At 43.7% G+C, this 12869-nt stretch overlaps 1 protein-coding gene across 1 annotated transcript in view; it reads right to left on the reverse strand.

The window, feature by feature from the left end:
- Window positions 1-12869, reverse strand: part of plcb3 (phospholipase C, beta 3 (phosphatidylinositol-specific)) — a 54794-nt gene that overhangs the window by 1676 nt on the left and 40249 nt on the right. The window contains exons 8-33 of the mRNA XM_085760213.1: window positions 12244-12344; window positions 11895-12061; window positions 10672-10818; window positions 10028-10185; window positions 9482-9564; window positions 9291-9375; window positions 8275-8422; window positions 8080-8181; window positions 7914-7987; window positions 7731-7827; window positions 7428-7512; window positions 7103-7227; window positions 6523-6677; window positions 6274-6435; window positions 6085-6184; window positions 5763-5867; window positions 4309-4403; window positions 4064-4196; window positions 3586-3627; window positions 3341-3450; window positions 3060-3169; window positions 2623-2782; window positions 2343-2419; window positions 1799-1888; window positions 1621-1678; window positions 644-730 (exon numbers count right to left, since the gene is read on the reverse strand). Of these exons, the coding sequence (XP_085616339.1) occupies window positions 644-730; window positions 1621-1678; window positions 1799-1888; window positions 2343-2419; window positions 2623-2782; window positions 3060-3169; window positions 3341-3450; window positions 3586-3627; window positions 4064-4196; window positions 4309-4403; window positions 5763-5867; window positions 6085-6184; window positions 6274-6435; window positions 6523-6677; window positions 7103-7227; window positions 7428-7512; window positions 7731-7827; window positions 7914-7987; window positions 8080-8181; window positions 8275-8422; window positions 9291-9375; window positions 9482-9564; window positions 10028-10185; window positions 10672-10818; window positions 11895-12061; window positions 12244-12344 (2856 nt within the window). The remainder of the gene's footprint in view (window positions 1-643; window positions 731-1620; window positions 1679-1798; window positions 1889-2342; window positions 2420-2622; window positions 2783-3059; window positions 3170-3340; window positions 3451-3585; window positions 3628-4063; window positions 4197-4308; window positions 4404-5762; window positions 5868-6084; window positions 6185-6273; window positions 6436-6522; window positions 6678-7102; window positions 7228-7427; window positions 7513-7730; window positions 7828-7913; window positions 7988-8079; window positions 8182-8274; window positions 8423-9290; window positions 9376-9481; window positions 9565-10027; window positions 10186-10671; window positions 10819-11894; window positions 12062-12243; window positions 12345-12869) is intronic.

Below are 12869 nucleotides of genomic sequence, written 5' to 3' on the forward strand. Positions count from 1 at the left end.
TAGAACATAACAATGACTAAGACATTACTGTAGCTAGCATTTTTCTACCTCCGGCCCCAGTTATGGTTGGTTACCAACATATGTCTTGATGTGTCATTTCCTTTTGTTTGTTTTGTTGCTGTGAATTGAATTTCCAGCCAATTAATAAAAATCTTACTGGCTATTACTGGACAGAACTGGGAGGATGAGAGTGTTTGGTTTGCCCTACAAAAACACACACCTGCAGTAATCTGTACCTCTGTTTTACACTGTGTAAAACACACTGATTATTGTAGCCCCGCAGTAAAGTAATGACCACACAGCCTCAATAATAATAATACAGATAAAAAATGGGTTTTTTCTACTGCAATTTGGTGCGGTAAGGCTGTAATTAAATCATTAATTACAGCCTAACAGCACTAACTGCACCATCATGGCTCATCAACTGAATTAACAAGAACCTATTGTCTTTCATTTCCAAGTAGAGCATCCATCTAGCTCCCATCCCAGGCGCTGCATGTGGCTACAGCGGCCTGCTCCTCTGTACAGGAGGGCAGCGAGTTCAACAGGACCCTGTTTTGCCCTCGGGGCAGACATGAGTACAACACAACATCTTCTGCCCTTGAATGGGTTAGTTTGTATGAGTCAGTGTGTGTTGTCTCACCAGAGGAAGCTCCTCATCTATGTGCTGCAGGATCTCCCGCTGCCTCAGCATCAGCTTCTCCTGCCTCCTGCTCTGAGCCTCCTCCAGCTGCAGTGAGAGGAAACGAAAGAGGAGAGGAGGGTTTAGGATGGAGAGATGAGTTTAAGTGGGAGGAAAGGAAAAAATGGGTGAAGAAAGAAACCGATGGCAGATAATAGATAGAAAGGTAAGAGTGAACACAGCAAAAAACAGACAATGTAAGGATGAAGGAAGGAAGGATTAGGAGGAAAAAGATAGGAAAGTAAGAGAGAAAGGGGATGGATGATAATGTGTGAGAAGACGGTAGTAAAGTTGATGACAACAGCAGAAAAATCTACTATTAAAGCAGATATCAGTGGCACGGCCGTTTCGGCTAATGCTGTGTTCAAGGCAGGCTTTTGAAACCGTAAGTTACAGCTTCAAGTCACAACTACGACTTGGTAGCGTTCCAGGTAACCCGTAGCTCGTGTTTTTACCGTCCTGTTGTCTGTGAAAGTTCCCTATAACGGCCACTCGTAACTTCCGACCCGTGAACTCGTACCAGATCGAACTGGTATGACTTCACAGGAAGGAAAAACACAAAGTACGAGTTTCCTTGAACGCACCATGAGTTAGCAGCCCCCGCCCTTGTCAGGCATCAATTGGTCCTCGTGCTACTTCACCACATTCACGCGCATCCCTTGGCTGCACACACAGCCCTTCATGCCGTTCTCTCCCCTCATTGGATAACACTTGTATCCCACAAGGAAAATTTTCTCCTCGGGTTACAGCAGAGCAGAGTGACGGAGAGACTCGTGTTTAGGCTGAAATACTTCATGTAAGTGATTGCTGACGGAAAATAGGACTATTTAGGACTTATATTAACAAAAACATTCCACTGATATCTGCTTTAAGTAGATAAATGGACGTTCTCAAGTACTGCTGGTGATAAGAGTGTGAGCGCTAGTGTGAGCTCTTACCCCACGGAGTAAGGCCACAGACTCGTGAATATGCTTCCTGTTGATCTCATTCTGCTCCCTGCAGTGAGACAAGAAGATGAAGAGAAAAGAGGAAAGTCAGGTGTGACCCCCACAAATCAGCCAGTCATCATGTCAAGGTCTGCGCAGCAACGCAAAACAAACACAGACAAATCATTACATGTCAGCCTTGTCTTTGTCGTGGGTCTTGGCTTCGCTGATGCTGTTCTGTCGCTTCCTGTCCAGGATCTTCTGGAGCTCCTTCTTCTCCCTGCAGACACAGTCACACACCAGCATGACGTCCCAAACAAAGAGCAAGACTTGGAGAAATATTTTAGATTTATGGATGTTATTACAAACTGTTTAAAATCTATAGAGCAGTGTTTTTCAACCTTGGGGTTGGGACCCCATGTGGGGTCGCCTGGAATTCAAATGGGGTCGCCTGAAATGTCTAGTAAAATTACTGATAATTTATTTTTTAACTACCGTAATTATTATTCCTTTTGAAATTATGATTAAAAACACCACACACACAATCTTAAACAACTGTATTCTATACTTTCACTTTCTCAAAAAAATTGAAATTTGTGATGTCAAAATGGGGACACAAGCCAAAAAAGGTTGGGAAGCACTGCTATAGAGGGTGACTGTGCCATAAACTAATAATAACTAAAGGCATAAAATCAGTTTCCAAACTTCTGCAAGGTGAAAACAGCCACACTTACTTCTCACACAGATCCCGGAGCTTCTTCAGCTGAGCTGCTTGGCATTCATGCGCCGTCTCCTTTAACTTCTGGAAGGCCTGAAAACAGACCACAGCAGACCACCACCTGTCAGCAAATCACTGGACACATGTAGCCGACGGAGGGGCTGCAAAGTTTCTTGGAGGTCAGTTAGAGATGAACTCTGCCTCAATGTCAGTGTGTATTTTAAGTATTCATAGGAGGAAGCCAAATGTTGTTCCGAGTGTCACCTTCACAGGTGTGTGACGTGCGGTGCTGTTACCTCCTGTAGGTGTGTTTGTTTCCTCTCTCTCTCCAGCGAGTGAAGCTTTTGTCGAAGTTTCAGAAGTTCCTTCATCTGCCACTCCCTCAGCTGGACCGTCTGCTTCTCCAGCTCCTGGTCCAACGCCGTCAGCTCACGCTGCACTGGCTCATGGGGTTCACTGAGCACACAAACACACACAAACACAGAGATAATGAGGCCAGGTGCAACTCCAAAACGACCCCGTCATTAACTTTTCTTCTCCTCAAGTCTTTCCAGTGGCCTTTACTCCAGCTTCCATCTCCCATTAATAAACCCACTCATTTTCATCCATCATCATCTTCATCTATTTATGTATTTTATTAGATAATTCCCTCTTTTCTTCCTCCCTTCCTCCTGATATTTCTGAGCATTTGTCTTCCCTCATTACCCTCCCCCATACATCCACCCATCCTTACTTTTTCTTGATGCTACGTTTGAGATGTTTCTCCATCTGACTGCGTTTCCTCTGGGTGTCAGATTGAAGCTGGCTGCTCCGATTCTTCTGCTCCTTACTCAGATGCCACACCTGCACTCACACACCCACACACAAGCAAAAAATATGTTTAGTAGCACACATACAAAAGAAAGCACATTTTTTACATCTAAAGAGAACATTTTCTTGTCTCTTTTTAAGGAGGAACTTCCATAAATAAATATGGCTTTTAATGTTTAGCTAGGCATCCACCAGCGTGTGTACCTTCTTGAGGTGTTTCTTGCGCAGCTCTTTGAGTTCTTTGCTTTGTTTCTTCAGCAGCTTCATGTAGCCCTTCTGCTGCTTCAGCTGCTCTATAGAGTCGACCGGGACATCTGAGAGACGGGCGGACAGACAGACAGACAGAGATCAGCCACTTCTGGCTCGTCCAACTTAAAGGAAATTTTATACATGTAGCTCAAATGACTTCACTCCTCTCTGTGGAAACAGATGGGCTGGGACGACCTTACCTGTCAGAACAGTGGCTATCAGGTCCTCTTTGGGACTTGGTGCTAAACACAAATGGAAAGAAATACAGGAGAAGCACAGAGACAGTGAGCATGAAATGGACGGATGGAAAACCTTCTCAAAACCTCCACAAAATCATTGCATTTTTTTAATGCAATGCAATGGATCTTTGTGCAGTAAACACACGCACATGCATGTGAACATCACATTAGCTAAACACTCCAGCTCCTTGCAGGAGTTTGGTCCAAACATCCTGTTCATGTGTACAGTAGGCAGAGATAAACTTGATCTGTTACCAAACTAGCAACCCACCACAGATGATGGGAGTTAGCATACACAGTGCTAACACAAGCTAGCCCAGTAAATGAAGTGTTGCTAGAGAGCGTCTGATGATACGCTGCTGTAGAATAGTGAGGATTAATGCAGACAAATGACAGACAAGGGCGTTTGTGGCAGCGTTTTGCTTGTGGATGTCTCTACCTGGTGGAGGTAACTTCATCTCACTGTCATCCAATGAGCAGGGAGCGGTGTTGGGGAAGACGGGGGGAAATCGAACTCCTGCATCTGCACTTTCTCTCCTGGTCTCTCCATCTTTGGCCTGGTCGGGGCAAGGCTGCGGCAAAAGCATCAGACACACATTGTAAATTACTACCGACTCAGTGGGAAGAAGATATTTTAAAATACGGGGGGGTGTGGGAAGAGTTTGGGTCACAGATGTGACTTACCTCACTGTTGTCCTCCAGGAGAACAGCCAGCTGTGTCTCTCTCTTGTGCAGCTGACTGATATGCTTGATGGGGTTGGTCAGAGCCTCCGCGTACTCTGAGAATAAACAGACACAAAACAGAACCAGGAGAAGCTTAACGTCATGGAAACCACCGGGTTCATGTTTCAGACAGAGTTCACTCAATAAAGACCAGAGTCCCATCCAGAGAAGCCTGAGCCTGTCAGAGCCAGTATCAAGTCTTCAAGTGTTAACCAGCTCTAATATCACAAAGTGAAAGTTATTTACCATGTGAGATTTAAAATATCTGAATGCTGACCTGCTGCTGGTTGTTGAAGCCCGTACGTCTCTTACACACATTTTATTTGTATTAATCAGCATAGATTTGTAGTGTTAAAGGAATACTTCACCCAAAATCGATAATTTACCAATCATCTACTTACCGTCATGCCAAGGAAGGGTTTGGAAAACTTTTGGAGTCAAACATCAAAATGCTTTTGGAGTTCCAGGGGGGTCTGGCTGGCAATGGATTTTCATATATCCAAAACACACACTATGAAACATCCAAATACCTCCATACTGCTCTGTTGATGTTGAGATTTGCTGCGAGATGCGAGTGTGTGTTTTGTTTTGTTTGGATTCAAAACTGAGCACTATCCGCCACTATTATATGAAAATCCGTTACTTGCCAGCCGGACCCCCCCTGGAACTCCAAAAGTGTTTTGATGACTCTGAAAGTTCTCCAAACCCTTCCTTGGCATGACGGTGAGTAGAAAATTGGTGAAATATTGATTTTGGGTGAAGTATCCCTTTAATTAGTGAGCTTTAGAGGAAGTGGCTGGTGGATTTTGAAACCAATGGACAGAGGCTAGCTGTTTCCCTCTGTTTGTGGCAACATATGCATATTTCTCAGAACAACAGCTGTTCACAAGTGGCAAGTGACTCCAACAACTGTCGTTATAACACAATAGTGCACTAACGAAGTCGAAACCAACTTTCCACCAAAGACAGTCACAACCTTTGTTGGGACTACAGATGGAAATTAGCCCTAGTGGCTAAATCTGGTACAACCATCTCTTCTCTGTTCTCGATTAATGGTATTGTACACTGTCCCGTAATAATAAACTAAAATAAACTAAACGACAAAAGGGAACAGTGACATCATCACCCTTGTGAACGCCCACACAAGAGGTTAAATAGTGAGTCTCCACACCAGTTAGTTGGACCAGTCCCAGCCTGGTCAGATGCTACATGAACTGATGAAGCCTCTTGGATGAGAGATGAAACGTCTTCCTCTACAAAAACTAAGTCCAGTTGCTTTCGATTTAACCTCCTTTGAGAAACCACTGGTTTATGAGTCTACAGTACATCAGGCCAGGGTTAAGTCATGTGGCCTATGTGGGTTGTGTTGAGTTGTGTAGAGCTGCACAGGCTTGTTGTTGTTGTGGTGTTCTTACCCTGGTGTTCGTTGGGGATGTAGTCCTGAGCCTCAGTGCAAACCAGCAGGGATGGCAGGAGCAGGGGCTGGTTGAGCTCCGTCTTCAGGTTGATGTAGTGGTAGCCTGGAAGGAAGGAGTAAACTCATAAATAAATGACTGCTGCAGAGAGGCGGCGGGCAGCAGAGGCTACAGCAGCATGTGAATGAATGGAGGTGGCAGCAGAGCGCAGATATGTGGCGCTTCAGAGCAAGACTTGGTTCTTATTCAACTTAAAGGAAACAAATGGACCTCTTTAAATGTGTGGACTTTGAAGTGTGTTAACGTGTGTGTGTGTACTGACCAGGTCTAATGGCTGACACAGGCAGGATGCGGTGTCCAATGAACTTGCCGTTTTCTTCAAACACTGCTATCCTCAGAGAGGCCAGGGTGGGGAGGACCACCTGGAGACAGACAGACAGACAGGGTGGTGATGTTCACACCAGACTTATGTCCATTTAACAACAGAGAGTGATGTGAGAAAGACAGTTACCTTATTGAAGACAAACATTTCATCATCCCACACGGGGTCCAGCGAGTTCCCATTGGATGTTTTGGTTCTGTACTTCCTCTTTGTGTCAGCAGGAAGTCCAAATATGTCCACTTCCACATACACACCGACCTTTTTGTCTGTCAGGAACTGGCCTGAGATCACCTGGTGGCATTTTAACAGCACGTGTTAATGGGGGAAATTTTTTACAAACAACCCCTTTAAACGCACAGTTTAACATTGTGTTCTTACCCTGATCTTTACTGTATTGGCGACTATCCCGTCCACTATGTTCTCTGTAAAAGGGTCAAAGTGTTTGTCCGTCCTTCTCATGAACTCTGGCTTCAGCAGGTAGCCACTTCGCCCGTTGTACTCAAACACCCCCATGTTTAGCTGCATGGGAAGGTCTGAGAGAGACAGAGAGAGAATGAGATAAAGCCAGGGTAAAGGAATGCCAATAAAAATGAGGGATGGATGAATTTAGAGATATACATGAGTTAAATTATTTACAAGACTAAGGGGACATTATATTATCATTATTTACCACAACATCTACCAGCTTTAGAGAGCCAGACTTTTCATTTTAATGACCTTGTTTATGCTTCTTGGTATTCAATCAGATACTAAATTTAAAAGCAATTTAAAAATGAAAATGGGAGAATCATTTATGTTATATGGGAGTGATCTGAAAACATAAGAAAAAGCCTGGACAAGTGGAATATTTATAGCTAACATAAACATTTAAATGGTCCTGTGAATATTTAAAGCTGTACTCTGTACTTCTAAGCCTGTCTCCTTCCTTTATGTCTGAGAATAAAATAACAGGACTTACCAAGAGTCTGAAAGTTAAGCGCCACCATCTGGCAGCCGACGTTCCAGAAGAGCTGCGGCATGTAATTGGAGCTGTCCACCCTCGTACCTTTGGGGTAGATTCGGCTCAGCTGGTTCTTATTGTACCTAGAGGAGTTGTGTTAAGGAATAACCCTGTAAGGTGGTGGATGTGTGTCCACACTGTTTCTTTGAGTTGTAAACTGCAGCAGATAAAAAGAATCTCTACTCCTGATCTTTAGGTCAGAAGTCAAGACTTTGCTGTTTTTGTTTTTTCTGCTCTGGGAATCTCTCATGTTTTCACTGGATTATAAGCCTCCAAAGGATACTCCACAAACTCGATAGGTGAGCTCTTCAGGGTGTCCATGCCTTTGGTTTCCACAAATGACGACATCTCAAAGAACTTTCTCCTCTCTGGTGGACGGGAAAATGTGATTACAAAAACATGGAAAAAAATTGACAGGCAAAACTATCCCAGGTACAGAGATTGATTAGGATCATTTATGTGCGACACGGCTGTGTGACAAGACTGATAATCAACCATAAATGAGTCCACACAGCCGACCTGCCCCACTAATGAGCTACATATGAGAGTCATTAAAGCTAATAAGGCGTTTCCCTCACACACTTACTGTTTGCCACCTCGAAGGTCTTGAATTTGACCGGTTCGATGTAGTTGACGAGAGTTGACATCTCCTCCGTGGCGTTCACCTCACTGCTGGCCGTACCCTGAGGGAGGCACATACCACTGATCCATCAATCAGCCCTTTAGCCAATCAAACACCACCACCGCTGCTGCTCCCGGTGGCTCTTACCTCATCGGTGTTCGGCTTTTTCAGGTCCGTCACCGGTTCGTCCTCCTCGTCTTCCTCGCTCTCTCCCTCGCCACCTGGATGGACGTGACACAAACAGATTACACAAACTCAGCCACGGACACGCAGCCTCTCTAAATCATCCACTCACTCTTCTTCTTCAACCCACCGAGGGACTTGCGCGGCTCAGAGTCTTTGGCCATCCTCTCAGCCAGCTTCTCCTCCCCGTTGGACAGGAGCTGGCTCCCCTCCCCGTCTGTCAGAGGACAATCTAACAGACACAGGACATCGATGTGTAGTAGTTACAGTATATATAGGAAAACAACCACAGCTTCTCATTCCTGCAAACAGAAGCTGGTTTTACCGTTGTGAGGTGACGACTGCTCCTCCAGCTCTCTACGTCGTATGCTGCCGCCACTCGAGGGTCGGTGGTGGTGGTGCTTCTTCTTGTTTTTTATGAGAATCTTCCCCAGCATCTCCTGAGGTGATGGGAGCAGCTGACCTGGGACCAGCTAAAGCCACGTAGAAAAAAGGAAACTATGAATAAACATTTTAGAAACAGAACATAATAAATCAGATCTAATGCAGCAGAGATGGTCAGCAACTCTCCTCTGACACGACAGGAATTTCAGAAACTATATTTAACATAGGAGAAAAAACATTGGACTAACTGGGATGAATAGCTTGTTTTGGACTACAAGTAATCATGAGGCCCTGTGATCTACGTCACAGTGGATGTGCAGACAAGCAGCCACAGCATATTATCCAAATTTAATGCTGCGACATCACAGGACTCACAGAGCCGCAGTGTTTCTTGAGTCTAAATAAACACAACCCAAATTCAGACAGAAATCAACAACCACGTCGCTGTTTTTATAAAAACTGTGAATGATTGTGTTTAGTTTAAAAGTCATCCCACTCGCCCACACATGATCGTGCATGACTCCTGAAACAACAGCATCTAACTGCAACTTACAAGCTCCAACTCTACCATATATAGTATGTGTTGTCACATGTCTGTCATCTGCTCTGCTCCTCTGTAATAAACTGGGTCAGTGCTGTGACCTCTGGTCCGGGTCAAGGCCGAGCTACATTTTGATCACCTTTTTATTTCAAGCATTTTATTTTGTGTTTTGTGGTGAAACACTGTATCACAATTGTGTTCATGAACTAATCTGCATTTGATTTAATGGTGGCGGGTTGATTAACACTGTGACAGTGGCGTAAAAGCAGATTAGTGAGTAATTCCTTGAGGGAAAGCTGTGTGAATCAAAATGAAATATTTTAGTACAGTACTACCACACAGTGGCAGTAGATATGTGAATAAACGTATATTGAAAGTGAAGGATAACACAGGATCCGTGTGGTGATCAGTCTTACTGGATATTTCTCCAGTGGATCAATGAGCAGAGCATCTCCAAAGATGGTCCTGCAGTACTCTGCCATCTTGGCCTGCTGCTTGGCCCTGATTGGACAAGACATGTGGGTTAGTTACTGATTAAATCTGAAAATGCACAAGACTGGAACAAATCCATATAAGGACCAACGCTCTCACAACTCTCGTTACTTACGAATCTACGTGGTTTTCGAAGGAAAGGATGACGGGGTATGGTGAGGTCTTGAAAGCACTCTCTGCTATCGCTTCAATCACTTCCTGCAGTCGGGGAAAGTAGGACACGCATGAGTAACATCTGAACCCGGTTCTTCAGTGTCCTCCGGTTGTTGGATACATCTCACTCCTCACAACAACTCTTAGTGCTTTAATTACCAGCAAACTTTCACTTGTCCAGGCGAAAACAAGGTGTTGTGGGGAGTGAAAATGTAATTGTTTGAATAAAACCAAAATACTTTTTGTTTCAGTACAGTCTGCGTTCGCTGCCTCCAGTATTTCTGTACACTGCAAATTTCCGTATTGATTTTCAACTACTGGAGTGGGAGAAATTCCTTGTCAGGGATTTTTTAATGCGTATAAAAAAGTCAATAAACTATCAAGTACATTTTTCAGAGTGGGCATAAAGATACGATGTAGAAACCTTTATGAATCGGTGATTTTTATATGGTTCTTATGATTAATCAAACTCAACCCAATCAAGCTATGAAAACACAGTGGCTCCAACCTTGAAGGGGATCTCAGTGGTCATGGTGAAACCGTGGGTGATGTAGGGCTCCTCGTCCTGTGGTCGGCCCTTCCAGCAGTCCAGCTCCACACAGCGACAGCCGGTCAGGAGCACCTGTCTGTACATCTCCACCGACGACAGACCAGTCAGCTGACCCACTGACAACACACACACACACACACACACACACACACACACACACACACAGGAGGGAACAAGCTGTTTAGATACAAAAGATTAAGTACAAAACTTTATACCAGTGTGTGCAGATATGTGTTGTGTGAATGCAATGTCTAAACATGGAGCATTTCAAAATAAAGGACAAAAATATGGAAGATGGTGTTCAAATAAAAAACTGAACTACAAATACTTATTATTTTTTCATTTTCTCTTTTTTTCTAACAATGAAATTAAATGCAATTTCACAACACAATCGATTTATTTATGATTTGTGGAAAAGGGGTGTGATTCAATAAGCACAGTTTCTTCTCACTCCTTTTGGAATATGTATGATTATGTTTCTGTGTTTTTTTGTTGTTTTTGGTTCTTCAACTTGTTTATGTTATTTACACATGAAGGAACAAATTGAAATTGTGCCTTATTTTGTTTTACATGTTCGAAATAACTATTAAAACGCTATTCACCTGTGAGGTATGTGTTGTGTGAAGAGTTAATAAAGTAGTGAGACAGCGGTTGGTTCATGTCGTCGATGAGGTCCAGCCTCTCTGGGGGCACGATGCCGTTTTCCTCTCCTCCCAGGTACCGACTGAAGGCCTGTAAACTGATCTGGTCTGGAGGAGAGATGGAGAGGACAGAGCTCATATACTTTAATCATAAAACAGTCAAACCGCTCTCTGACAGCTGGTTTAATTGTTCTGACCAGCATCCATCAGCCGAATGACTGATTTGATTGTGAAGGGCAAGAACTGGAAGACGATAAACTGAATTTACGTCATCTGATCTAACGGTAAACTGCCCATAACGGCAAAAGGCTTCTGTTTTTAGGACAGACGTCAACGAACTCAGAGGTCAGCTCCAGTATAGGGCTGAACACTCTGTGCACTGGATAGTGGATCGTCTTACAGATTTTGGCTTAACAGCGCCCTTGCAGAGCTACCTACAGTTGCCATGGTTTCATTTTTCCCCCAAGATGACCACAGCAAAACATGCAAACGATTCTTAGGTTGTGGATGTTTTACAACAGCCTGAGACCGTCTGTGGCCTCCAGTTTTAGAAGAACAGGACCTGTGCTCCACTTTGCTGTAATAAAAGTCAAGAATTTAATGGCACCTATAATAAACCTATAATTATCTAAGCAGTGCTGCTGTTGAAAAGCTTGCTTTAGGACAAACAGATACAATCTACAAGGTGACACAGTAAAATTACTGTTATCTACAGAAGCAAAATGGCATTGTTTCATTAGTCTCGGGTCTCTGTTATGTGGTTCAGCAATATGACTTCCTGGTCACTTCCTTAGAGAGAACTGGGTGGTTTTTGAGAAGATTCTGTGAAATATCTTTGGCAACGCTTTGAATAAAAATCCATTTGTTTTATTACTTGGAAAACTTCCAAAAAACATTAGGAAGAATGATGTATATTTGTTTTTAATTATAAGAGTACCATTAATTAAACAAATTCCAAGAAATTCAATTGGAAATTGAAAAAGAGAGAACTGGGAGATCCTTTAAAATCACGATAAAAGCAAAAGCACAAGAGACTGATTCTCCTTCTCAGCAATAATTCAGTGAAATCAAATCCACATGTTTTACACGGCTCTGAATATGAGGATATAAATGTCTGAAATGTAAATAGAATGATAACGTTAAGCAAAACGTACACACTCCCAGGTACGTGCACGGTTGCTAACCTCTCTCCAGCTGGCTCGTGTTGGTCTCATATTTCTCCATGATCTGTCGGACCTGCTCTCTCTTCAGCGGGGGGTACAGCACCTCGTTCAGTCTGGAGTCTCGCTGCCTGCGGTTGATGAAGTCCATCAGCTGGTCCAGGGAGATGAACGGCTTCCTCTTTGAGCCGCTGGAGCAAAGAGAGAAGTGGAGGGAAAAGAGCATGTGTTGTGTGTGTGTGTGAAGTCACTGTATATGAAACTGATCCTGAAAGGATTTAAGGTGGAGGGGGAAATGTTACACTGGGAAAAAGGGAAAGGGAATAAACATAAATAGAAAATGACAGGACATGTTTCTCCAAGCGTCACATACCTTTCCTCAAAGATGCTTTGTATCTCGGGCCGGAGGCAGAGACTGTCGAGAAACTTCAGGAAACCCTCCCACGTGAAATCATCTGGCTTTATTCCCTCTGACTGCAGGAAGAGAACGTAGAGGGGTCACGTACAAAGACAATGAGAGGGGAGAGAAAACGGCCAAACTGAGGATACAATGCAAAGTTTAACACATGTACATGTAGGATCAAAAACTCCACTGGGTCTGTGAAAATGATTCAAGTCTCCACTGCTGCTCCCAAAGACATTAAACTCCTGCTTTATTGTTGGATTTCCTCAAAAAACAAGTGAGGCGTATCGCTGCCATTTCCTGTCTTCTTTCATAGACTGCACGGTTTTTGGTAGATTTACAGATTTAAAGTCTCCGTGGGGCTGTGCAGGGGTCGCTGCACTGACTCACAGAGGCATCAGAGCTGCAGAGACACTATGATCCTGTTAACAGTCAGTCAGCCTGTCAGCAGCCATCTGCCTCCACATTCACCCTGACACTCAGCTCACTCCCACTGGAAGTTTAAAAAAATAAAAAAGACATTATCCTAAACTGTACAACTGTAAACTCTATAGGCTGAAGATAAACACACGTTGATAACATTGTTATGGTTGTGG

This window comes from Trachurus japonicus, chromosome 18 (assembly GCF_045865225.1).
Source record: "Trachurus japonicus isolate A0001 chromosome 18, Traja_1.0".
NCBI lineage: Eukaryota > Metazoa > Chordata > Actinopteri > Carangiformes > Carangidae > Trachurus > Trachurus japonicus.